We start from the raw sequence: 27,555 nt of genomic DNA on the forward strand, positions 1-27,555 counted from the left end.
GATACTCCTGCAAGTCTTCAGCCAAGACTCAGAAGCCTCGAACACTGCTCAAAACTCTCAAGCTCAGGTTCCACCCTAGGCCTCTTATCAGGGGTAAAGAACCTCTAATCATAGTAATCAAATCTTCTGCCATTTTAAGCATATGTTTCTTAGGCAGAGACCCTGAAGAACTAGGGGAGACCCCTACTGAAGTTAACCCTGGCCGGCCTCTAGAAGGAGCCTTGGAAACAGAAGGGGAGGGCCTAACCACCTTAGGAAGGGAGGGGAGAACAGCTACCTGAGAAGCCCCTTCAGCCTGGCCTACCTCCTGAGAGGACACATCTTGTAACAGTAAAGTCTCTCCCTGAGAATCCAAAGGAACTTCTGATAGAACCACCGGCTCCACCGAGCCCTCTAAAGAACCGACGTCCGGGACAGACGGTTCTTCCACCCTAGGCTTCGCTGCTTTGTCTTTGTGCTTTTTAGAAGCGGCGCCGGAGCATCCGACGGCATGTTGTAATTACAACGCTTCCCAAAAACTAACCTGGCACAATCTAATCTTCTCTTAATAGTGCGTTTGTTAAATCTAGCACAAGAGCGACAGCCAACAACGTCGTGCTCAGGCCCTAAGCAAGGTATACACAAAGTATGGTAATCTCTATGAGGTATCTGTTTCCCACAAGAAATACAGTTATTCACTTTTTCTGACATCCGGTTAAATACTGAGGCAAGAAAAAACCAAAATATTCCCCAACGGGGTACTTAGCCAACTTTGATTCGGTCTGAAACTCCGACTTCAGAAAATTTCAGAACGCCAACCTGCACTCGCAAAACTGCTTCTGCATCGGACCATGCGGCAAAAAAGACTGAGGATATGACGTCGGTCATGCGCATTTGTACCCTGACGCCCTGATGTCAGACAAATGCGCCTTGACCGACGTCAGCCTTATACTTTGGTATTCGGGCCGACTGGGACAGCGGACTACCCAAGTGTTAGGACTGCAGCAATGTGAGATGAAGAACATCACTCTTCTTCCAGTCCCTGTCATTCTAACTTGAAATCAGTGACAGAAAAAGAGATGAAAAACTATTTTCCCATTAACAGTCAATGAAGAAACAAATATAAAACATTCAAGGCTAGAAGCTATCCCTTCAGTGATCCCAATAAATATTCCCTGTTCAGAGTGAGAGAGAGAAAAGGTACAGTTGTGTGCACTTACCATAAATGTAGATGTTCGAGTGTATTCACTGTTGTAGTCATTACATTTGAGTTATCTGCTTGCAGTAGCCCTCAGTCGGCCTGATTAACAAAGTCTTGGGTCCTGCCTAGCTGCTGTCCCTTCTTCCATGACGGCAGGTCATCAGGGGTATAAAACATGCAGCCGATGCCATTACATCAGTTTTTCTTGCCCCAGATGTCAGGTGCCCCCCCTAATGGGAAGCAATCAAATATAAATGCAAGGATATACCTCCAACAAAAAAGCAAATAAACCAAAAAGCTTTTAGAGCATAGTAAGTGAGAGTAGAGGGATAGCCAAAAGAAGAAGGGGGCTGGAGGGAGGGTAACCAGGACTGCAACAGTGAATACACTCGAACATCTGCATTTATGGTAAATGGACACAACTGTACTATGTTCTTCGTGTTTCACTGCTGCAGTCATTACATTTAGGTAGATTCCCAAAGCTAAGGTTGGGAGGAGGAATTTAAACAGAATTAGGACCAGCTATAAGGCCCTGCAAGACTGCAGTGGCAAAACCAGCTCTGGATTTAGAGAAAATTTGTCAAATGATAATGCTTGGTGAAAGTATGTACAGGACTCCAGGCAGCAGCTTCTAGTATGTCCCTAGTAGGGACGCCCCTGAGAAAGGCTGTAGAGGTAGATGCAGCCCTGGTTGAATGGGGTCTGATGCCCTGTGGGATAGGTTTTCCATGGTGCTTATAGCAGAAATTAATGCAGTGGCCTATCCATTTTGAAATAGTTTGTTTTGAATTAGCTTTCCCCTCTGTCCCTGCAGCACATACCACCAGCAGTTGTTCAGATTTCCTTTGAGGTTTAGTCCTGTCCAAGAAGAATCTAAGCTGTCTGTGCACATCTAAAGAGTGCAGTATTCGTTCCCCCTTGCTCTGTGGGTTAGGAAAGAAGGTAGGCAAATGAATGGACTGATTAAGAGCCACAGTGGATACCACCTTGGGCATGAAGGAGGGATTGGTTCTGAGGGACTCCCTGTCTGCATGAAAGATGATGAAAGGTTCCACTGCCATAAGGGCCTGTAATTCAGATACCCTTCTTGCAGAAGTGATTGCTAAAAGGAAAGCTGTTTTCCAGGAAATAAATTTTAAATCTGCAGTAGCAGCTGGTTCGAAAGGAGGGAGAGTGAGTTTCTCCAAGACAAAGTTAAGATCCCAGGCTGAAGTTGGAGCTCTCCTGGGTGGCCTTAAATTTTTGGTCCCTCTGAGGAACTGCTTGAGCACTGGGTGAGAGAAGAGTAGAGGCTCTGTGCTATAATGAGCTGAAATGGCTGAGCCATGAATTTTCATGGAGGAAAAAGACAGGCCCATATGAAGCATCTCAGTCAAGTATTGTAAAATCTGAGGTAAATTGGGCACTGCTGAAATCATTCCTTGAGATTGGTTCCAGGCACATAATATTTTCCATTTTGCAGCATAAGATTTTCTAGTACTAGGTCTTCTTGTCTCTAAAATGATATCCATCACTGATTTACTGAGGGATGGTAAAGGCGAGATTAGGTAATTAGCCAGGCTGCTAGGTTCAGGGTTTGCAGCTGAGGGTGCAGAATCTGATTCTCCTGCTGAGACAACAGGGAAGGAGTCTGAGGCAGGTGCCATAGAGCCAAGCGTGACACACTGCGCAAGAGTGGGTGCCAGTGTTGGCGAGGCCAGTCTGGTGCAATTAAAATCATCCTTAGCTTGTCCTGTTTGATCTTTAGTAGTACCATGGAGAGCAGAGTCAGAGGAGGAAAGGCATAAACTGATAGGTTTCTCCAGCTGAAGGATAGAGCATCCACTTTCCAAGATAGCTTGTGGGGAATCCTTGTGCAAAATTTGTCCAGTTGATGGTTCTGGGGGGAGGCAAACAGGTCTATATCTGGACTCCCCCATTTGCTTGTCAACATGTTGAAAATAGTACAGTTGTGTACCTACCATAAATGTAGATGTTCGAGTGTATTCACTGTTGCAGTCATTACAATTGGGTTATGCTGCTGGCAGGCTACCCGCAGTCGGCCTGAATTCCAAAGTGTAGGTCCGGCGTCGGTTGCTGTCGCCTCTTCCCTCACAACAGTGAAACACAATGAACATCCTTGGTTCCAGTTTCCACTTGTGTGGGTCCCATGAGGTTTCTGCTTAGTTCATCTGCCAGTATATTTAGTTTTCCTGGTAGGAATTGAGCCTGTAGATTCACTTGGTAGCTCAAGACTGTGCTCCACAATGCCATGGCTAGTCTGCAGAGGGGGTAAGAATGTGTACCCCCCTGCTTGTTTATGTACCACATGACAGTGGTGTTGTCCATCTTTACCATTAGTTGTCCTGGAAGAGTGTGGTCCTTGAAGGCTGTCAGAGCATTCTGTACAGCTAACATTTCCTTTTGATTTATGTGCAGGTGCATTTGACTTGGGTTTCATTTGCCCTGAATGCACTTCCCTGCCAGGTGAGCCCCCCACGCATAGTCTGATGAGTCTGTTGTTATGATTGGGCAGCAGGGGGTAATGTGAATGGTAGTCCCCTGTTTTGGTGGCAGGCCTCTGCCCACCAAAGGAACCCTAGGCGTAGGCAAGGTATGATAGGAATCCTTGCTTCTAGATCCTGTGAATGTTGACACCATAGGCTTTTGAGATACCATTGTAGTTTCCTCATATGCAGCCTTGCATATGGAATTACTACTACTATGGAATGCCTACTACTACTGTATTACCTGCTAGTTTAGTTTCTGTAAGTGTTAAGTTTCTGTAACTGAAATAATTAGTATCTGTAATTTAAATTGTATTTTTCCTGTAATTTTCTGTATTTTATATATATTTTTCTTAATACTGTTATGTGGAGCTTTTCTCTCCGGGCCTCCACTGAAAATTGGCTCTCCTAGGCCCAGTGGACTTTCCCAGTAAACAAATGCAATAAATAAAATAAATAAAAATTAGAAGAATGCAGGAGGCCATGAACACCAAGGCTTGCAGTATTTGCCTTGCAGATAGCTGGGTTTTTTGTGGCCACTTGTTTGAAGTAAGTTGTCAAATGAATCAGTTTCTCTGGCGTGAGGAAAGCCATCTGGGAAGTTGTATTCAAGCTTGCTCCCAGGAATATAATTTGTTGACAGGGTACCAGGTGGGATTTATTTTTGTTTATGGTGAACCCCAGACAAGTCAGTACCCTTTGAACAAAGGCCAAATGACTCAAAAGAATGTCCTTGCTTTCTGCCTGAAATAGACAATCGTCCAGGTATGAGTATATTTAAATATTTCTTTGTCTGCAAAATGCAATGACTGGAGCTAGGCACTTTGTGAATACCCTGGGCGCAGTAGATAAGCCAAAGGGTAGTGCAGAGAACTGATGGTGCATGTAGCGTGCTTTGAAGTGTAGGTATCTTTTGCAAGACTCCCTGGTAGGGATGTGCAGGTATGCTTCTTTTAAGTCTAGTGTTGCCAACCATGCATCTTTGCCTAGCATAGGAATCAGCTGGTGAAGAGTCAGCATTTTGAATTTTGGAATCACCAGAAAGGTGTTCAGAATAGAAAGGTCCAAGATAGGGTGCCATGTATTGCCTTTTCTGGGTTCCAGAAAAAGTCTTGAATAGAAACCTTGTCCCTTTTCCTCTTCTGGTACCAACTGAATAGCTCCCATGTTTAAGAGAAAGAGTACTTGATTTTGGGCCTCTGCCCACTGATTTGGGGGTAGATCTGGCCACCCGCTTGGTGTTGGTAACGTGTGGAAATGAAATCTGTATCCTTGGGACACTATATTTAAAACCCATTTGTCCTGGGTAATGAGTTCCCAGTTTTGGCCTGCAGACCAATCTTTCCGCCTAAAGGAGCATTCAGATGGGAAGTGCTTGGAAGTTTTAAAAGCAAGTCATTGAGACAGTTTTCCATAGGGGAGAGTCTTATTACTCCCAGATTTGGGTGCGGAAACCCCCCACTGCCTAGTCTTGTGTGTCCCCTGGGACTGAAACCTGGGGTTTCTGCTGTGTCTGGGTTTGGCTTGAGAAGACCTGGAAGGGGCTGGAAAGGACCACTTTTTAGAGGGCAAGTGCCTACTAAATCTAGGAGGCTGAACTTGTAAGAAATCTTTAACAGTTTGCATAGATTTAGCTTCATCTTCCATCTTTTTAAGAACTTCCTCAGCCTTGTTGCCAAACAGGCGGTCCTGATTTAAGGGAGCATCCAGCAATTTAGCTTTAACATGATCAGGCAATCCTTGCTCCTTAAGCCAAGCATGCCTTCTGAGCACAGACCCAGTAACAGCAGCCCTGCAAGAGGCCTCTAATGAATCAAATCCACATTGCAAAGTATGTTTTCCAACCTGTTCAGCAGAATGCATTAAATCCTGTAATTCTTTATTTTCAGCACAGTCAGGAAGTAACATAATTTTCTGTTTAAGCAATCCAATAACATGCTGTTGATACTTTAACATATGAAACTGGCAGTTTAAAGCCTTAATGGCCAAGGTTGCAGAAGTGTAAACTTTCTTACCCCATCTATCCAGCGTCCCGGAGTCTCTATCAGAGGGGGTAGGATTTTTAGCAGTAGAAGCCTTAATGCCGTTGGGTCCCTGTGAAATAGTCTCTGGCTCTGCAATAGGATTTTTTAAAAGTAACTTGTGAGAATCAGGAACCCTGTAATATGTCAGGTTTTCTGGGAGCAGGAGGCAAAGAATCAGGGGCCAAACTAGATTCTGAAAAGGCATCATCAACAATGTCTAGTACAAGAGGTATAGCTAAAGGCCTATGCTGAGGCAGGAGTAAGAAATCCCTAAACCTCTTTTTTGAATAAGAAAAATCTTGGCTTTCCCAGTGGAAATGCTCCCTTACAGTATATGTAAGGTCTCACCAAAAGAAAAATCCTCTGGAGGGGAAGTAAAGGGAATAGTGTCCTCTGCATCAGAATCCTCATAAGTAGATAAGGGCAAATCCAGATCATCAGAAGAATCAGAAAAAATCTGAATCCTGTTCAAAAGATTCATAAACAACTTCAGTCCTAGGTCTCTTAGAAGGGGGAGGTTGGCTTCCCCAAGATCTTCAGCCATTCTTATCATTTGTTTTTTAGGCATAGAGGCCTGAGCATGCGGCCTGGGCATCTGTTTCTTAGGCATGGTTCGAGATTTTGGCCTAAATGAAGAAGGAGGAGTTGGTTTAATATGCAAGTCCGTAGGCCTGAATACACCCTCAGAAGCCCGTGCCTGCAGAGCGGCTCCAGACCCATCCAAGGTGGAGACATCCGCAGGTTCCACAGTTGAAGCATCTCGCGGCATACCAGACTCTGAATGGGTCTCAGTAGAGGCCTGCGAGTCAGAAGTAGCGGGTATCAGGGGCTGCGAAAGCACCTCACTGAGTACCAGCGAACTGGTGACTGGCTTAGGAGAAGCGCCGTCGGCAGCTTTGGACCTCGGCGGCCTGTCTCTTGTCTTTATCTTTGCGTTTTTTTTTTCGGAATCCTGGTAGTCAAGATGGCTAAACGACGACATTTCTGGATAATTAAACCGAGAACTGAAATATTTAGAAGCGAAAATATACCGACAATGGATAGTGCGCTGATTACATAAAGCACAAAACTGACAGCCAGGTACGTTGTGGTCAGGGCCAAGGCAAGGAATACAGTACGAATGAAAATCTTTGAGAGGTATTTGCTTTCCACAAGTAATGCAATTATTAACTTTTAGTGACATCGGAAAGGAGCAAGAAAAAGTTTCTCAATGGGGTACTTAGCTTTAGTTGAAGACTTCGGTTCTGAAACTTGAAAACGAAAATTTCAGGAGTCAGCCGACCGGCACTTGCGAACTGCTTTTGCTTCGGGCACCACACCGCAAGCAAGACTGATGTAATGGCGTCGGCTGCATGTTTTATACCCCTGACGACCTGATGTCATGGAAGAAGGGACAGCAACCGATGGAAGACACAAGACTTTATTAATCAGGCCGACTGAGGCCTACTGCAAGCAGATAACCCAAATGTAATGACTGCAACAGTGAAATATGAAGAACATCAGGAGATGGCACATACCTCACTGTATTTGTTTTCCTGGGAAACTGTCTGGAAAAAAGACCAACCAACATTAGGGAATAGCAGGAAACAAGCCCTAACTTGGTTATGTGGCAAACCTTCGTCTGCGACTTCCCTCGAGACCAACTAGTGTTGTTCTCTCTTGCCCGGTGAAGGCTAATGAACAGCTGCAGAGGGCCTTTAATTCTAGGTCTTTAATGGCTGCAGAACGACTGAACGACAACAATGAGCAGTCCAAAGAACCCATTCTGGCCACAGCAGACTCACCAATCAGAAGCTGAGGCAGTGATAAGATGGCTGGACCCAAGTCATCTAAGAAATATGTTTCTTGCGGATGAGGTAAGGGAGAAAAAAAAAATTAGGGAAGCCTGTGCAAGTTGGTAATCAAGTGACAACATCAAGTTTTGAGATAAAGCTTTTCAATGGCAATCCCCAAAACCATGACATCTTGCCCTAAACACATTTATTCTACACTGAAATGTAGAAAACCAAGTCAAAAAGCATTGAAACATCTTCAACTAAGAAAAAAAACCTTTACATGTAAAAAAACAGTATTTCATCAGAAGAAAAAAAAATCAGTGGAAGGTTTTTTTCCCCAAAGCAAACTTATCTGTCAAGCCTAAAGCCCACTATGCAGCAGCATACCCCTAATATTGAAAAACCTACATGGCCATCAATAAATAGTTGGTTTACAGGCTTAAGGAGCTGTTAACAAGTGGCTTCCTGTGGTCCAGTGGTGCAACATTTGATTCCCTCAGCCTCCACTGCCTGAACTGTCTAACTCTGAGCAAATCACTTAACCAGACACCGTTCCCAGGCCGAATCTGAAAAAGTCCCATGAAGATTAGTGTTCTACCAAACAAAACAAATATAAATAAATAATTGGGAAATGAAGAAATGTGGACTCTGTATGAAAAGCATAGTGCACTGTCATCTTTATAAACTCAAGGACTCAAAGAAAGGCAACTACAGTTTTATTAAAAACAATTAACTTACCAGCTTTATATGATACCGTATTGGCCTTTGCCACAGACTTTTTGTAACACAAGTATACAGCTGATCCCCACTGTGAAAAAATAATACAAAAAAAAAAGAATTATGTTTGCATTGTTTCCTGGCTGAACAGTGACAATTTTTAAGAATCACATATGTGAGAATTAACACACACTTACTCTAAGCAACTACAGAACTGTCATCATTAACAATATCAATGACACTCATTCTGAGCAATGTACAGATGTCTGTATACTCTCCCTTTCCATGGATGGAGACAGCTGAGTGAGGCACTCACTGCAATAGTACAGCCTAAAAATGTGCAAACGCATGTCGCTCTGTATATGTTGACTACTACTTTGCTCAGTTACATCAGTCAGAAACCAAAGCAGTTAGCCAGCCCATGCCACTGAGTAGGACACATTTTCCTAGCATTCTGACTATGCAATACTTGCATTCTAACAGCAGCAGTAGTTACTTTCCTCAAAGAGAAGAAAGGAGAACAGACTGAGAACCTAACAATTTGCTAAATAAAATACAGAAAAAAACTCACAATAAAATATCAGTTAACCAGTGAATCTGTAATTATTGTTAGATCAGGGTTTTTCATTTTACAGACATTAGACAGGCTAAAAGAATAAAATAAGCTAGAAATGGTGTTTCATTTATGCACACATTTTAGAAAGCAGAAACAAAGAATCATTCACTGACCTTGATGGCTAGGAAATGGTGTTTTATTTATGCATGCATTTTAGAAAGCAAAAACAATGAATTTTCCACTGAATGTTGACCTTGCTGACATAACAGCTTGTCAAGGGAAGATTGCAGAGAGTACTTGTTATACTCTTTTTCTCAAGTAAAGAATGAAGAGGAAAGTTAAGCTAAAAACAAGACGTAGTCTAAGGATCAAGGATTAGGGGAGGGATATAGTCAACAGAGAAAAATTACTGAAAAGGAGAATATAACATGCTGTGTTCAGGATACCAGACAGTTAAGGTTAGTAAGTTTGTTTGACCTGTTACTTCAGAGAAGATGACAAACAATCGGGCCGGAGTACAGAAAACAGGTCATCTAGTGTCTATGTCAGTTTACGGTGTTCAGGAGAATCAGAATGATGTACAGCAATTTGAATTGTTTATCAGAACTGTTAATGGAAAAGTACAGTTGTGTACCTACCATAAATGTAGATGTTTGAGTGTATTCACTGTTGCAGTCATTACACTAGGGTTATCCTGCTGGCAGGCTACCAGCAGTCGGCCAGAATTCCAAAGTCTAGGTCCGGTGTCGGTTGCTGTCGCCTCTTCCCTGACGTCAGTGCGCCAGGGGTATAAAAGATGCAGCCGACGCCATTTTCTTCAGTTTTTCTTGCCCCAGATGTCAGGTGCCCCCAAATAGGTAGGCTAAAAAATTATGCCAAGAAGCATGCATGTACTAAAATAAACATTTCCTTCATCTACAAGCAAATACACCACCTAGGTTGTATAGAATAGAGAAGTACAGAAAAGTCCCAGCAAGAAAAGGGGGGGGGGGGTAACCTGGACTGCAACAGTGAATACACTCGAACATCTACATTTATGGTAGGTACACAACTGTACTATGTTCATCGTGTTTCACTGTTGCAGTCATTACACTTGGGTTGAATCCCAAAGCTGAGGTTGGGTGGCTGGGCCTAAATAGGATTAGGAGAGGCTACAAGGCCCTGCAGAACTGCAGTGGCAAAGCCTGCTCTGGATTTAGAGTAGAGAGGTAAGTGGTAGTGCTTGGTGAAAGCGTGCACTGAACTCCAGGTTGCAGCCTCTAGAATGTCTTTGGTTGGTACTCCTCTGAGGAAGGCTGCTGAAGTGGCTGCTGCTCTGGTTGAATGTGGCCTAATGCCCTTAGGCACTGATTTGCCATGTTGTGAATAGCAGAAACGAATGCAGTGGCCTATCCATTTTGAAATAGTATGCTTTGAGATAGGCTTTCCTTGTGATCCTGCAGCATAAGCTACAAACAGTTGCTCAGTTTTTCTGAAAGCTTTTGTTTTGTCCAAATAGAAGCGTAGCTGTCTGTGTATGTCCAAAGCGTGCAGAAGTCTCTCCCCTTTATGCTGGGGATTTGGACAAAATGTTGGCAAATGAATGGTTTGGTTAAGAGCCACACTGGATACTACCTTTGGCATAAATGTTGGGTTTGTCCTTAGAGAAACCCTGTCCTGATGAAAAATGATGAAAGGTTCCACTGCCATTAATGCCTGTAACTCTGAGGCTCTTCTTGCTGAAGTTATTGCTAGGAGCAGAGCAGTTTTCCATGATAAGAATTTTATATCAGCTGTATTGGCTGGCTCAAAAGGAGGCAGTGTGAGTTTTTCTAAAACAAAATTGAGGTCCCATGTAGGTACTGGTGCTCTCCTTTGGGGTTTTATGTTTTTTGCCCCTCTGAGGTACTGTCTTAGTAGTGGATGAGAGAAAATAGGAGGTTCCTTATTGTAATGAGCTGAAATGGCAGAGGCATGGATCTTAATAGATGAGAAGGATAGGCCTTTGCCAGCATCTCAGTAAGGTATTGCAAAATCTGAGGTATATTTGGAGCAAGTGGTTTGAGTCCTTGTTCCTGGTTCCAAGCACATAATCTCTTCCATTTTTCTGTATAAGATTTCCTAGTGCTGGGCCTCCTGGCTTCTAAAATGACATTCATAACAGCATTAGAGAGAGGTGTGGTCTGAGTGGCTATATTATCTGCCATGCAGCCAGACTTAAGGTTTTGAGTTGACTGTGCAGAATCTGATTGTTTTGTTGAGTCAGAAGATGAGGTATTTGAGGTAAAGGCTAGGCTGGGCCTTGAGACAAGCTCTTTAGGATTGGGTACCAGTGCTGGCATGGCCAGTCTGGGGCAATCAGAATCATTTCTGGCTTCTCATCTGACTTTTAGGAGCACCTTGGGAAGAAGAGGCAGTGGAGGAAAGACATAAACTGTCAGTGTTTTCCAGCTGAAGGATAGAGCATCTACTTTCCATGCTTGTGAGTGATAAGTTCTTGTGCAGAATCTCTGTAGTTGGCAGTTGTGAGGGGAGGCAAAAAGATCTATATCTGGGCGTCCCTATTTCCTTGTTATGCTGAAGACCTGTGGATTTAGTTTCCATTCGTGAGGATCCATGCGATTTCTGCTTAGTTCGTCTGCCAGAGTATTTTTCTTTCCTGGCAGGAATTGTGCCTGCAGATGTACTTGATAGGTCAGTGATGTGTTCCACAAAGTCATGGCTTGCCTGCAGAGGGGGTAGGAATGTGTGCCCCCTTGCTTATGTACCACATAACTGTGGTATTGTCCGTCTTTAGTAATAGTTGTCTTGGAGGTAGTAGATCCTTGAAGGCTGTCAGGGCATTCTGTTCAGCTAGCATCTCTTTTTGATTGATGTGAAGATGCATTTGTTCCTTGGGCCACGTGCCCTGAATACATTTTCCTGCCATGTGTGCCCCCCAGGCATAATCCGATGCATCTGTTGTTATTGTCTGCCTGGCTGTGGGTAAGGTGAAAGGCTGTCCCTTGTGGTGACAGGCCAGTGCCCACCATCGAAACTCCTGTTGTAGGCAGGGAATAAGAGTTATTATTGTTTCCAGGCTGTGGCAATGTTGAGTCCAAACACTTTTTAGATACCATTGTAGTTTCCTCATATGCAGTCTTGCATATGGAATTAGTAGAATGCAGAATGCCATGAAGCCCAGAGCCTGCAGAATTTTTCTTGCAGGGAGCTGGGTCTTTGTTGCTATCATTTGAAAGTAATGAGTCAGTTGTCTTTGCTTGTCTGGCGTGAGATAAGCCATCTGGGCAGTTGTACTTAAGCTTGCACCCAGGAGTATTACCTCTTGAGAGGATACTAGTTTTGATTTACTGTGTACACTAGGCAAATTAGTAATCTTTTTACAAATGCCAGATGCTTTAGTAGAATGTCCTTGCTCTCTGCTTGAATAAGGCAGTCGTCCAAGTAGGGATATATTTGAATTCCTTTTTGTCTGCAGAATGCAGTTACTGGTGCCAGGCATTTTGTGTAGACCCTGGGCGCAGTAGATAAGCCAAAGGGCAGTGCAGAGAATTGGTAATGCATTGAGCCAGCTATGAATCTTAGGTATCTTCTGCAAGATTGTCTGATTGGGACATGCAGGTATGCCTCCTTGAGGTCCAAAGTAACTAACCAAGCCTTCTTGCCCAGCATGGGTAGAAGTTGCTGCAGTGTTAACATTTTGAATTTCGGAATATCCAGGAAAGTATTTATGATTGACAGGACCAGTATTGGTCACCAGGCTTTGTCCTTTCTGGGTACCAGGAAAAGTCTTGAGTAGAATCCTTGTCCCTGTTCTTGTTGTGGTACTCTTTGAATAGCTCTCATGTCCATGAGAGCAGAAATTTGTTTTTGTGCCTCTGCCCATTGGTTTTGTGGCAGGTCTGGCATACCTTTTGATTTTGGAAGGGTGTGAAAGTGGAACCTGTAACCCTGAGAAACAATATTCAGTACCCATTTGTCCTGGGTGATCATGTGCCAATTTTGTGAGAAAAGTGCTAGCTTTCCCCCTAAGGGTGCTGCCAAAAGGTAAGTGCTTGGTATTTGTAGAGGGAAGTCATTGGGACTGTTTCCTATAAGGTTGTGATTTGTCTTCTCCTCCTTTGGGGGCTGAAGCACCCCATTGTTTAGGTCTGTATGAGCCTTGGGGCTGAGATCTTCCTCTTGGGCATCTGTATCTGCCTCTTTGTGGCCTCTCTGACTCCGGAAAGGACCAATTTTTAGAAGGCAAGTTTCTGCTAAATTTAGGTGGCTGAACCTGCAAGAAATCATTTGCTTTATCCTCCATTTTCTTTAACACCTCTTCTGCCTTAACACCAAATAAAGTATCATGCTGAAGTGGAGCATCCAATAATTTTACCTTAACATGATTGGGTAAACCAAGCATGCCTTCGAATGACAGAACCTGTAACTGCGGCTCTGCAAGAAGCCTCTAATGAATCAAAACCACATTGCAGAGTATGCTTTTCCACTTGTTCAGCTGCATGCAATAAATCCTGCATTTCCTTATTGTCAGGACATTCTGAGTTTGTAAGCATTTTCTGTTTTAACAAAGACATTAGGCATTGTTGATATTTAAGCATGTGAAACTGGCAGTTTAAAGCCCTTACAGCTAAAATAGCAGAAGTGTAAACTTTTTTCCCCCATCTATCCAGAGCTCTGGAATCCCTATCAGGGGGAACAGGGTTTTTTGCAGTGAAAGCCTTAACCCCTTTGGGAGCCTGAGAAATTGTTTCTGGGTCAGCAGCAGGGTTTCTATAAATACATTTATGAGAGTCTGGGACCCTGTAGTGCCTGTCTGGTTTGACTGGTGCAGGGGGTGAAGAATCAGGAGACAAACTGGATTCAGAGAAAACATCAACAACAATATCAAGCACAGGGGGGATAGCCAGGGGCCTGTGCTGAGGCAATAAAAGAAAGTCTCTGAGCCATTTCTTGGATTCTGAATAATCCTAGCTCTCCCAATGGAAATGCTCCCTCATAGTGTGCAAGGTTTCCCCAAAAGAGTAATCCTCAGGCTGAAAGGCTGAAGGTATAGATTCTTCTGCATCAGAGTCCTCATAGGGAGGGAGAGAACATCCCTGATCTGAAGAGGAATCAGAGGAAATAAAACCTGGTCAGAGGAGTCATAGTCAGCGTCTTGCCTAGGCCTTTTATCAGGAGGGGGATGGGAACCCCTGATCAAAGTAATTAGGTCCTTGGCCATTTTAAGCATCTGTTTCTTTGGCATGGATGACTGCCCAGGAGAATGCTGTACTTGTTTCCTTGTCTTTAATGGTGTTATTGACTTTGCTTTGGCTGCTGTAGTGGACTTAATAGTAAGCTGTGAAGGTCTGAAAACACCCTCAGAAGCCGATGCCTGCTCAGCGGCTCCGGACCCATCTGACGGAATAGTTTCCGCAGGCCCAATACCTTGAGTTTCCAGAGGCCTAGGTGTCTCCACGTGGGAGTCGGATGCGGCCTGTGGCTCTGAGGTAGCGGGTGTCAGGGGCTGCGAAAGCGCCTCACTGAGAACCGGCGACTGGCCTAGAAGAGGCTTCGTCGTCGGTTTTGGACCTCGGATGCCTGTCCTTTTCTTTGTCTTTGTGTTTTTTATGAATTCCGGTCATCAGTTGTTCCGACGGCATTATGTAGTTAAATCTTCGGCCAAAGTAATATAAAGCAAAGTCAAACCGACGCTTAATAGTGCGTTGGTTGAATCTAGCACAAAACCGACAACTAGCAACGTCGTGGTCAGGGCCCAGGCAAGGAATACAGTAAGAGTGAAAATCCTTATGAGGTATTTGCTTCCCACAAGAAATACAATTGTTAACTTTTACTGACATCGGACTGGAGCAAGAAAAAGTTTCCCCAACGGGGTACTTAGCTTTATTGATGACTTTGGTTCTGAAATTCAATTTCGAAAATCTCAGGAGTCGGCCGACCGGCACTTGCAAACTGCTTTTGCTTCGGGCACTGCGCGGCAAGAAAGACTGAAGAAAATGGCGTTGGCTGCATCTTTTATACCCCTGGCGCACTGATGTCAGGGAAGAGGCGACAGCAACTGATGCCGGACCAGGGCTTTAGAATTCTGTCCGACTGCGGGTAGCCTGCCAGCAGGATAACCCTAGTGTAATGACTGCAACAGTGAAACACGATGAACATCAGTATTTCGGATATTGTGAACATCTAATAAAACCTTATTAAATGAACTACAGTGTTTGGAGAAATTCATGCTAAACAGTGCACAAGACTTGGTTCACAAGGGAGAGACCGACACCTATTGAAGCACGAGCTTGGGTAATTAAGAATTTTGTTTCTCAGTCTCATGGCATACAGTGTTTCCAGCTATCTACGGTAAAGTACCTTCATATCTAATCTTACAATGGCACCTGACATGATTTGCTCTCTGGGGAGAGGTACATACCTCTCGTAACCCAGCAAAGCAGCTGAATCTTTTCACATCCATTTTCCAGTACAAGCATGTTTTCTTAACTTCACAGTGACTGTTTATAACAGCAAAAATACGTCAGCATCACACCATGCTTTCAGTGAAAGTATTGTTCATTTCCAGAACTGGTTACACTAAGTGTATTTTACAGAAATCTACAAAATAGCAGTGTCTCGTTCCACTTCATGTGTTCTACAGACTATAAATAACACTGTTTTCATTGAAGTCCAGCACTCCATGTTTCATTCAAACTTCAACAAAACAGCTGCAGTAAGTATTTTTTTCAAGTACAGTTTTATGGCAATAACTTCAAAGTTTCATTAACAGTTTAAAGTGACAGCAACTGTTTCATAACAGACTTTTCAAGCAGCATGCCAGTGTTTTTTTCCATAAATAGTGCTGTAAACTCTATACAGAATAAGCTGAAAATTACGGCATGGAAGTTTCTCATTAAGACAGTATTAATTTGCACAGCACTAGTGTTTCCCTCAGGAAAGCCTCGCAGAACTTCAACAGACCAGTTTTCAAAACATAAAAGACATTCTCCATAGACTTTAACGTTTCTAGACTGACATCATAAAGGTCAAAAAGCAACAAAAAGGTTTATAAGCAGCAGACAACTCACATTCCTTCCAAGCCATACAGTTATGCAAGACTTTATATGCACCTTTTAGTTAACAGTTCAACAAAGTTTAAGTTACTTAATTAAAGTTTTTTTGCATGTAAACATGTCAAATAAAGCTGGTACAGTTAAAATGTCAGTAAATTTCTGGTTTAAGTTTAAGACTGTTCTCTTAAAGTTAAATGTTATTAGTTCAAAAAAGTTACGGAAAAGGTTTATGTCACACAAGCAGGCTAATGCCAGTTTAAACGTACATACTTCAGCACATGCAATTCAACATACAAATGTCAACACAGTCAACATATATAAACATGTAAGCAATGTCTCCTGTTCACATTACTTCAATCAGTGCAATGTTTGCACTAGAGGGAGATAAAAGGAATCAGAGTACATATTTAAATAAAGTATATTTCCGACAAAACCCACGGTGGTCATTGTCGCCTCACAGTAAGACGCTGTCCTGTTCGATTCTCAGCTAGAGCGTCTTCTGTGTGGAGCCATGCGTGAATGGGCGTACCTTCGTTGAAGGTTGTGCGTCAGGGCTGGTAACTCGGCACGTAAAAATCAACTTACCAATCATTAGCGGACCGGAGTTCCGCTGTGGCGACCCCTAACCGGGAAAAGCCGAAAGACACAACAACATATTTCAGACAAACTGAAGAACAGACTTCAGTGCTAAGTAAAATGCATTCCATAGCTAGCTGTAAAGATCAGAGCATTAATCTGTCATGGTTTAAGGTTATTTCATTATTTACAGACAAATCAAATTCAGCTGCACATATAAAAGATACAAGTTCAGAATTTAAAAGGTCAACGATTACGGCAGCTAACAGTTCAAGGTGCAAATGCTCTGTATATACTGGTTTAAATTTCCGTAAAGAAATATGTGCAAATGTACAGATTTTAAAGAATTGGTTACGACAGAAATATCCAGATTTATGGGTTAAAGATAAAATAAATTCCAGTTCAGCTTAACGCAGTAGAAGTGCTCAGAAAGACATATTGGGTGTGGTCAGTCAAGAAAAAAGGGTAAATGTTTTAAAGTATATCAGAAATAACAGTCAACTTAATTAGGAGAATAAAGGGCACTGTAGTTACAGTTAGCAAAGAATTTTTGTTGTATTATTGTTTTGTTTAAGAGCTTTGTATTAATGTTGCAATGCATAAACAACATTGCAATATAGACAGAAAAAGTACTGTTTGCTAGCATACAAAATGTAAAATTTAAAGTCAATGCTACATTGAAAAGTGACAACACACTTAAAAATCCAGATCCTATGTTTAAAAGAGTACATTATGCAATTAGTTTCAGACTGTGTGTTTCGTATGTTTCGTACAGAAATGGCAGTTTGCCAAGCATATGAGCTCAGATTACAGTAAACTAGCAAGCCGAATTATGTTATATGGGCTCCATTTTGATAAATTCTTGCTGCAGTCAGTACTAATAAGTTAAATGACATCATCTAAAGAAACGGTTATGGTGAGACAGTGGGTGGAGTTTCACTCATTGAACAGTATGTTACAATCTAAGGGTCACAAGACAAAATGTAAAAAAAAGTTCAACAGCTAAAACTGTTTGTATATAGGTGCAAAAATGCAGTGTTACATTATTTTCATTTACAACTATCAAGTTAAATGCAATTGCTACAGCCAAGACCTTAGAAAAGCTGTCCATTCTAGTGATGAGACAGAAAAGTACAGTTTTGTACCTACCATAAATGTAGATGTCCGAACAGGAATGCATCTGCAGTCCTTACAAATGGGTTGTCCTGTCGTCAGGCAGCCCTTCGGTCGGCCGGATTCCAAAGTCTGGGTCTGGCCTCGGCTGGTGTCGCACTTCACCCGACGTCATAGCTGCAGTTCTTCGGGTATAAAGGCATCAGCCGACGCCATTTTCCTCAGTGTTTCTTGCCCCAGATGCCAGTTGCCCTCTTGGATAGCTAAATTTTGGATAAATGCCAATGTTTCCAAATAGTAGAAGGCAAACACAAAAAATAAGCATGTATGTACATATATACAAACAAATACACCATAAGAGATCCCCCCCCCAGCTAGCTATTAGATGGGCAAATACCCTAGGAATACCACAGAGGGGAAGGAGGGTGGGTAATCCTGACTGCAGATGCATTCCTGTTCGGACATCTACATTTATGGTAGGTATAAAACTGTACTATGTCCTTCAAGGATGCATCTGCAGTCCTTACAAATGGGTAGAATATCATAGCCAAACTAGGGGAGGAGGAAGAAGAAATTATGGTGTAGTTAGGATCCCTTGCAAAACAGCAGTGGCAAACCCTGCTCGGGATCTAGAGTATAAAGGTAAGTTATAATGCTTGGCAAATGTATGCACGGAGGTCCAAGTAGCAGCCTCTATAATGTCCTTGGTAGCCACTCCTCGTAAGAAAGCTGTGGTAGTGGCTGTAGCCCTTGTAGAATGAGGCCTTATGTTCTGTGGAGTTTGCTTTCCATGGTAGGAGTAACAGAATCTGATGCAATTTCCTATCCACTTGGAGATTGTCTGTTTTGAAATTGCTTTTCCTTCCCTTCCTGTTGCATATGCTACCAGAAGCTGGTCAGTTTTTCTATTGCCCTTGGTTCTGTCCAGGTAGTAGCGCAACTGTCTATGTACATCCAAAGTATGCAGCAGTCTTTTCCGGCTGTTCTGTGGATTGGGGAAGAAGGTAGGTAGGTGGATAGCCTGGTTTAAAGACACTCTGGATACCACCTTAGGCATAAATGTAGGATTTGTTCTCATGGACACTCTATCTTGATGGAAGATTAGGAAGGGTTGTACTGCCATTAAAGCCTGTAGCTCAGAAACCCTTCTTGCTGAGGTAATTGCCAGCAGAAAAGCAGTTTTCCAGGATAGGTGTTGAAGATCTGCTGTTGCTGCTGGTTCGAAAGGGGGGAGTATCAATTTTTCTAGCACAAAGTTCAAGTCCCATGCTGGTAATGGTGGTTTCCTAGGAGGTTTTACATTTTTAATTCCTCTCAGAAACTGCCTGAGTAAAGGATGCGAGAAGACAGGGGAATCGAAGCTGTATTCTGCAGAAATAGCTGATGCATGTATCTTGATGGAGGAATAGGACAGGCCTGTATGGAAAAGCTCTGCCAAATACTCCAGGATGTTGGCAATGTCTACCTTTGACACATCTTTTCCCCTTTCAGTACTCCAAATGAGAAACCTTTTCCATTTTCCTGCATAGTTCCTTCTTGTTGAAGGTCTGTGGGCCTCAAGGATAATGTCTTTAACCCTTTGGGATAAATCTGGGTTAGTTGCTCTTATGTAATGTTCCAGGCAGTCAGCTGCAGAGTTTTCAGGTTTGGATGCAGGGTGTTGTAGCCGCTCTGAGTTAACAGCAAAGGAATCAGGGTAGTGTCCACATTTTCCCCGAGACATGCTCCTCAGTAATGGGTACCAATGTTGTCTTGGCCAGTCTGGAGCTATCAGAATGATCCTTGGACGTTCCTCTTTGATTTTCAATAGCACCTTGTGCATCAAAGGAAGAGGTGGGAATGCATATGCTGTCAGGCCTTTCCAACTGAAGGATAGAGAGTCCACCTTCCAAGCAAGTGGGTGGTACGTCCTTGTGCAGAATTTCTTGAGCTGGTGATTGAGTGGGGATGCGAATAGGTCTATTTGTGGCAGTCCCCATTTCCTTGTGATGACCTTGAAGATGTCCGGGTGTAGCATCCATTCGTGAGCATCCGAGGTAGTTCTGCTTAAAATGTCTGCTAGGATGTCTTCTTTTCCCGGTACAAAAATTGCTTGTAACTGAATGTTGTAGCTCAGAGCCATATTCCATAGGTCCAGTGCCATCCGGCATAGAGGGTATGAATGAGTGCCTCCCTGTTTGTTGATGTACCACATGACTGTGGTGTTGTCTGTCCTTATCATCAACTGCCCTTCTTGGAGGAATGGTCTGAAATTCTGGATTGCTAGTTTTACTGCCAGCATTTCCTTTTGATTTATGTGCAGGTGCAGCTGATCTGGAGTCCATAAGCCTTGTATGCACTTGTCCAGCATGTGGGCCCCCCAACTGAGGTCTGAGGCGTCCGTTGTGATGGTTTGGCTTGGTTGAATGCTGTGGAAGGGCAAACCTGGGTTTGACTGGCATGCCTGAGCCCACCATAGGAACTCTTGTTTCAGGCATGGAATTAGTGGTATTTCGGTTTCTAGGCTGTGCCTGTGTTGAGACCATAAATTCTTCAGGTACCACTGTAGCTTTCTCATATGCAGTCTGGCATGAGGGACCAGGATTATGCAGGATGCCATGAAGCCCAAGGCCTGCAGTACTTTCCTTGCTGTTAGTTTGTTCTGCTTTGTTAATGCCAAGAAGTAGAGAGGAAGTTGTTCTTGTTTTTCTGCAGTTAGGAATGCCATCTGTTTTACTGTGTCCAATTCTGCACCTAAGAAGGTTATTCTTTGGGATGGTATCAGTCTTGATTTTTATATTGACTGTATATCCCAGGGCTTGCAGTAAGCAAATGACTCTTTGTAAGTCTTCTGTTAGCTTGTTTTTGTTGTCCGCTTGTATCAGGCAGTCGTCCAGGTATGGATATATTTGGATTCCCTGAAGCCTGCAGTGAGCGATTACTGATGCCAGGCATTTCGTGAACACTCTGGGCGCAGTAGATAAGCCAAAGGGCAATGCTGAGAATTGATAATGCTCTGATCCTGCAAGAAATCTGAGGTATCTTCTGCAATTTGGTCGTATGGGGACGTGCAGGTATGCCTCCTTGAGATCTAGAGTCACCAGCCAATACTCCTTGCCCAGCATGGGAAGAAGTTGCTGTAGGGTCAGCATTTTGAATTTTGGAACAATGATGAATGTGTTTAAAGCGGACAGGTCGAGAATAGGCCTCCAATTTTTCTCTTTTCTTGGTACCAGGAATAGTCTGGAGTAAAATCCTTTCCTTGTTCCATAGATGGTACCCTTTCCACAGCTCTCATCTTTGCTAATTGAGCTATTTGTTTTAGAGCTTCTGTCTTTTGATTTGGTGGTAGGTTTGGCATTCCTCTTTTTCCTGGTAAAGTATGGAAATGAAACCTGTAGCCTTGGTCTATAGTTTGCAAAATCCACTTGTCTCTTGTGATGTAGTGCCAGTTTTTTGAAAATAAGGCTAACTTTCCGCCTAAGGGTGCTGCTATTTGTTCCCTGGTAGGCGGTGCCAGAGCCAAGTCACTGTGATTGTCCTGTTGCAGTGGTAGTAGTTGTGTCTGTGCCTCGCTGGCTGTTACCTTGCCACTGGCGTCCCCTGTAGGCACCTCCTCTGGATTGATTTCTGCCTCTTGAACGCCTATTCCTGCCTCTCTGTGTTTTAGAGGAGTCTGGAAAGGACCAATTTTTGGAAGGCCAGTTCCTGCTAAACCTTAGAGGCTGAACCTGTAAGAAATCTTTCACTGTTTGTACAGATTTTGCCTTCTCTTCCATTTTCTTCAGTACCTGCTGAGCAGGAGAACCAAATAAACTGACCTTATCCATAGGAGCATCTAATAGTTTTGCTTTAACATGATCCGGCAAGACTTGTTCTTTCAACCATGCATGCCTTCTTATAACTGTGCCAGTCATGGCTGATCTAAAGGAAGCCTCCAGTGAATCATAGCCACATTTTAAAGAATGGTTACTAACCTGCTGAATGTTATGCACCATTTCTAGAACATATTTCTTATCTAAAGAATCATCAGAGGACAGTTTCTTAGTTAACTGATCAAGCATAAACTCCTGGTATTGGATCATATGAAACTGACAGTTCAATGCCCTAGCTGAGAGAGTAGCAGAGGTGTATACTTTTTTACCCCATCTCTCTAAGGACCTGGATTCCCTTTCAGAGGGGAGAGGGTTTTTAACTGAGGTCGAAGCTACTGCCTTAGGCCCTGGGAGATAGTCTCGGGATCTGCAAAAGGAGCCTTGTATAAATGGTGATGCGTGTCCGGGACCTTGTAGAACCTATCGGGCTTAGCAGGGGCTGGAGGCAAAGTATCAGGAGCAGTGCAAGCATCATTAAATGCATCATCTACAACAGGAAGAACTGGAGGTATAGCTAAAGGCCTATGTTGTGGTAAATGCAAAAAAGTCCTAAGCCTTTTCCTTGAATCTGAGAAATCTTGCCCCTGCCATTGGAATTGCTCTCTCATGGCATGTAAGTTTTCTCCAAAGGAAAATTCCTCTGGTGGAGAGGCAGAAGGAATCGATTCCTCAGCATCGGAGTCTTCATAAGGAGAAAAAGGAGCCTCTGGATGGTCTGTATTGTCTGTATCATCAGAAGAATCATCTGAGGACACTGGCTCAGGGGGCTCTGCTCTAGGTCTCTTTTCTGGAGGAGGTTGAGAGGCCCTGTCTGGATGAGGTTGGGATCCCCTTATTAAAGAGATGAGATCCTCTGCCAGAGTGAGCATTTGGGAACTGGAACTGGGCCTGTGAGAGGGTGCTTAACAGGCACAGACTTAGAAGTTTTGGCTGCTTTAGCCCTGGCAAAGGCCTTTATGGACATGGCTGCAGGCGGCCTAGCAGCACCACGTGCAGGGGTTGAAACATCCAAAGGGATGGTGTCCGATAATTCTTGTGAAACCACAGTAGCAGGTTGAATTTCAGAGGCCGATTCAACGAGGTTAGAAGGGGCCTCGGTAGTAGTCATGGATTCGGCTGAAGATAGAACCGTTTGCTCGGTTTCGGCCGAAACCGAGACACTCGCGGTTTGCTTAACCAGGACCGCGAGTGTCGGTCCTTTTCTTTGCGTTTCTTAACAACTTGTGAAGTCAGAGGATTCGACGGCATTATGTACGCAAAATCTGTGCCGAAAAACTGTTCAGCAAACTCCGACCGACGTCTAAGCGTCCGTCGGTTGAAAGAAGCACAGGCTAAACAAGCTGCTACATAGTGGTCCGGGCCTAAACAAGGTAAGCAGTAACAGTGGAAATCTTTATGAGGTATTTGTTTCCCACAAGTTAAACAGTTATTCACTTTTTCTGACATCGGCTGAGGCAAGAAAGAGTCCCCAACGGGGTACTTAGCTTTTTAGAAGTCTTCGAAGTAGTATTCGGTAGTAGTAATCTCTGGATCTGACCGAACGGCACTTGCGAACAACTTCTGCTTCGGGCGCCACGCGGCAAGAAAGACTGAGGAAAATGGCATCGGCTGATGCCTTTATACCCGAAGAACTGCAGCTATGACGTCGGGTGAAGTGCGACACCGGCCGAGGCCAGACCCAGACTTTGGAATCCGGCCGACCGAAGGGCTGCCTGACGACAGGACAACCCATTTGTAAGGACTGCAGATGCATCCTTGAAGGACATCACCACCACTGTCAAATCAGGGTCTTGCTGCAGTGTTCCCAGACAGCCACCAAACCTCATGGTGGCACATATAATAGATTAGGAAAGGTGCATAACAATAAACTACATTCTGTCATTAAAGAGATTTTATACATTTTGTCACATGTAGGCACTTTTTGTTTTACAAATTTAAATGCACCAAGTATACTACTTCCTGTGGGTGAATTATATTTCTTACCATTTTACATTATGTAAGAGAGGCAGTTGTGGACCCTTTCCTTAATATGTCATTCATTATAACCTATTGACTGAAAGGTGAGGATTCTTGTAGGTAAATACTTTACTCGTGGGCATTGTTTGGTCACAGGATGGCAGCTCTGAAGTTAATTTCTAACTTATGCACCAGAGAATAAGGCATCTTCAAATTCAAAACAGAAGAAATGTTTATAAGCAAAACTAATTTGCCATTAAATTCCAAATCTAGTAGTAGTAATAGTTCTACAGACAGTGGTGCTTTACATATAGACATTGTGTGTTAAAGGAAACACTATAACGGACATTTTAAACAGCACTGATTTAAAACCTGTGAAAGATCTGGATTACAAGATGAAAGCCTTTGATTATAATTGCAATACTGATCTTGTTTCTCTCCAACTGTGCATAAACCTGAGTAGCAGAATTCAATAATGAGCTAAAGCACAGAGAGATGGGGTGTGCCCATTCCAGGCTGGGAGTGGTTACAAGGACTTTCCCCTAGACATCCCTGGCAAAGGCTGGGGTTTGATCACAGAGGGGAAATCTAACAGAAGATTAGGGAGAGAGTAAGGCTGAGCTTCCATGCAGGTTGGGTGAGATGCCTCGGGTTCCCACTGCATTCCTGCCCTCAAGATACAAACATGTATTAAGAGGGTGGAAGCGGAAACCAGTGGTAACCTTAAGTGAAATCCCCCCCAGTAGATAGGACAGCACCCTCCCAGGGCACCCTTAGAATCCACATCAGCTCCAGTCAAAGAATCAGTGTTAGTCTGGGAGTAACCAGCAAACCCTGTGTTGGATGTTCATAGGTAGGTACTAGGCTATCGGCCCTACAAGCCTAGCCAAAAAAGTACCCTGGCTTTTGCCACCCAAGAAAATTATTTTCCTGTGCCACTGTCGAGCAGAAAAGCCACAGAGGTGATCCACGGGGTGAATTTCCTATTTCCCATCCAATCATCAAGATTTTTCTTGAAGAGTGCTAATGAGGAGCTTTGTTTGATATAGATAGGTAGTTTATTCCAGAGTATGGGAAGTCTCTGGGACAAGAATCCATCCCTTCGGCATGTTCTGTTTATTGTGGTGACAAGGTTTAGGTCCCTAGAGTGTGTAGCTTGGAGGGATTGGGATTTCTTTAAGTGGAGCATGTCCAACAGCTCTTGGTTTGACATAGCTTTGCATGTTAGGCAGATATCACTTCTGAGTAGGCGATATGCGACGGAGTAAAGCTGGAGTTTTTTGAGAGAGTCTGTGTAGGGCATCTGTTTGAGGCTGGTAATCCTCTTTGTGAGGTATTTCTGCGACCTTTCCAGTTGTTGTAGATGTCTTGTGAGGTACATACCAAAAGGGGCGTTGTACTCTATAATGGGTCTAATGAGTGATGAGTAGAGGGGAACAATAACCTCTTTTTTTCTGGATGAGAAACCTTTTGTGATGAGGTGTGCCACGTAGAAGGATTAGCTGACTACTGTGGCGATGTGATTATCAAAGGAGAGACTGTCCACCTGTGTCCCAAGGTCTCTTATCACACTTTCAATGTTAAGTATACCGCCTATGTCGTAGTTCATGGGTACAGAGTTTTTACCAAAGTGGATGACAATGCACTTTTTGGCATTGAGCTTGAGGCTATGACTTTGACACCAGGCATCTGTCTCAGTGAGGCCCTTTTGTAGGATGTCCACATCGTTAGGAGTTTCGATTATGGCTCCTAGTTTGCAGTCATCTGCGAACTTCGTTAGCCAAAGACCTTCTGTGTTAGCCTGTACTTCAGAGAAGTAGATACCAAACAGGAGAGGACCCAGGACTGAACCCTGTGGTACTCCACTTGTCACTGGTCTGAAGTCGGATTTGGAGTCTGCTACTTTCACAGTGTTGGTTCTGTCAGTGAGCCAGTTGGCAACCCATCTTGTGACATAGGGATTTATACCTAGTTTAGTTAGTTTATCTATAATTCCAGAATGGGGGTGGTGTCGAAAGCCTTGGCAAGATCTAGATAGGCTGTGTGAACCACTTTTCCCTTGTCTACAGCTTTGGTGACTGCTTCAAAGAAGTCTCTCAGATTTAGGAGACATGATCTGCCTTTTACAAACCCAAACTGGGTGGGGTACAGAGCTTGGAGATAACCAATGTCTTTGTTTTTAAGTTCCATGATGATACATTCCATGGCCTTGCAGACCAGGCTTGTCAGGCTAATGGGGAGGTAGTTCCCGGGGTCCGTGGTGGCTCCCCCTTGTGGAGTGGGATAACAGTCGCTGTGAGTCATTCAGCAGGCACAAAGCCTGAGGTGAGGCTATGATTGAACATGGTACTTAGGTGGGGTGCCAGTTTGTTCTGTAGTTTGTGTAGAACGCAGCCTGGGATGTTGTCTGGTCCCATGGATGCTGTGTTTTTGGCTTTGGAGAGTGTGGTTTTTACCTGTGCAGCCGTGATTACAGGAACTTTGCATTCTTCCGGTATAGAGATGGGCTCTTTAGGGGGTGAGGGGGGGGGGTAAAGTTAGCACTGAACCTATCTGCCAGGATGTTGGCAATATCAGCTGGGTCTGTACATTTAATGCCATTGTGCTGTAACTCACAGCAGATCTGAGTGTTGCCATTGAGATTCTTGACACAGCTATAGAATGCTTTGTGGTTGTCTTTAGAATCAGTGGTGATTTTGTTTTCGTAACTAGCTTTGGAGGATTTTATCAGGGATCGCAGCTTCTTACTGAGGCTGACCAGGAAGCTCCTCCACTCATGGGATTTTACTCTCTTTTGCAACAGTTTCTTCTTTCTGTTGTACAGTTTGTTTATGGCAGGGGAACACCAGATTGGCTTCTTTTTTTTTGGAGGATAGCGTCTTGGTTCTGTTTGGGATAGCACAATCCATGCACTCATGTAAGTGCTTATAAAGTGCAATTGTGTAGGATTCAGTAGTCATAACTGTATTGTCTATCTGCATGGATGTCATGAAGTTCACCACTTTTATCTTAAGAAGCATGAAGTGGGCTTTGGAGAAAATTTTTACCATGGTTTCCTTAATGGGGGGTGGAGGCATGATGTGGATATCTAGGGTAATTAGCTTATGGTCGGATCGGACCAATGAGGCGTTGACTTCAGGTGTGGAACACTGGTCACTCATGCTGGTAATGACTAGATCTAGGATATTGTTGCCCCTGGTGCGGGTGTGGATAAGCTGATCCAGGGCACTGGAGTTTATGAATTCCAGAAAGCGTTGACTGAAGCAGTTGGCAGATGAGTAGTTTTCCCAGTTAATGGTGGGGTAGTTGAAATCGCCCATTATTAGGGTGTTTGGTTGAACCCTAATATTTTCCAGTATACCAAGAAAACAGGAGTGAGAATCCTGGGGCATGGTGCAAGCAAGCTACAATTTGGATTGCAGTTTTGCCCAGAGTTAGTTGCACTTGGATAACTATGCTGAGCAACTAGCCTGGAGGTGTGGATATCCTTAATGAATATGGACATACCTCCGCCTTTGGTGTTCCGGTCCAGGTTACATGGCCGAAAAGTGTGGTATGAGTTATAGCCTGGTAGAGCAGGGGTGCTCTTAGAGCCTTAAACCAGGTCTCAGTCACTGCACAGATATCGATGTTCTCCATTTTAAGGAGTGCCTCAAGTGAGTGCATTTTGAGATTTAGACTTCTAGCACTGAGTAGCATCACCCTCAGTTTTTGCTTGCCTGTTCCTGTTACGGTGGTGAATTTGTCATATGAACCTTGCCTAAAAAAGGCACTATAGGGGTGGCAACAACCTTAGCCAGTATCTGGAATCCCAGGGGTGACAGGTGCAGGCCATCTCTGGCAAAGCATCGTGGTCTGTCGACCATGTCATCCCAGGCAGACAGATACTGGATCCCTTTAGAATGGCACCAGAAGCTTACCCAATTGTTGAAGTCAATCATTTTGTCCTTGTACTGCAGCATCATTCTGGGTGATGGCGGAATGCTACACAGGGCTAGGGTCATACCTGCCTGGGCTACAAGATCGGAGAGCTCTTCCATGTCTCTTTTCATGTAGTCCAGGGAGGTACGTCTCAGGTTGTTCACACCAACATGGACAATGACAGAATCATATTTGTACTTGTTGTGGAGTGACCTGAGTGCGTGGGTTATATGGCGGATCCTGGCACCCGACAGGCAGCTAAGAGTAACCTTCTCCTTGTTTAGCCTGGTGAGTGGGACATCAGTGTGCCTGACTATAGAGTCACCTATGATTAGTGTGTTGGGTACGTTGTTTTGCCTT

At 43.7% G+C, this 27,555-nt stretch overlaps 1 protein-coding gene across 1 annotated transcript in view; it reads right to left on the reverse strand.

The window, feature by feature from the left end:
• The window catches only part of DENND4A (DENN domain containing 4A), a 2,763,357-nt gene that overhangs the window by 2,255,896 nt on the left and 479,906 nt on the right, over nucleotides 1-27,555 (reverse strand). Inside the window, exon 5 of the mRNA XM_044077857.1 lies at nucleotides 8,204-8,273. Coding sequence (XP_043933792.1) covers nucleotides 8,204-8,273 — 70 coding nt within the window. The remainder of the gene's footprint in view (nucleotides 1-8,203; nucleotides 8,274-27,555) is intronic.

This window comes from Protopterus annectens, chromosome 7.part0 (assembly GCF_019279795.1).
Source record: "Protopterus annectens isolate FY-2018-M chromosome 7.part0, PAN1.0, whole genome shotgun sequence".
Classification (NCBI taxonomy): Eukaryota; Metazoa; Chordata; order Ceratodontiformes; family Protopteridae; genus Protopterus; species Protopterus annectens.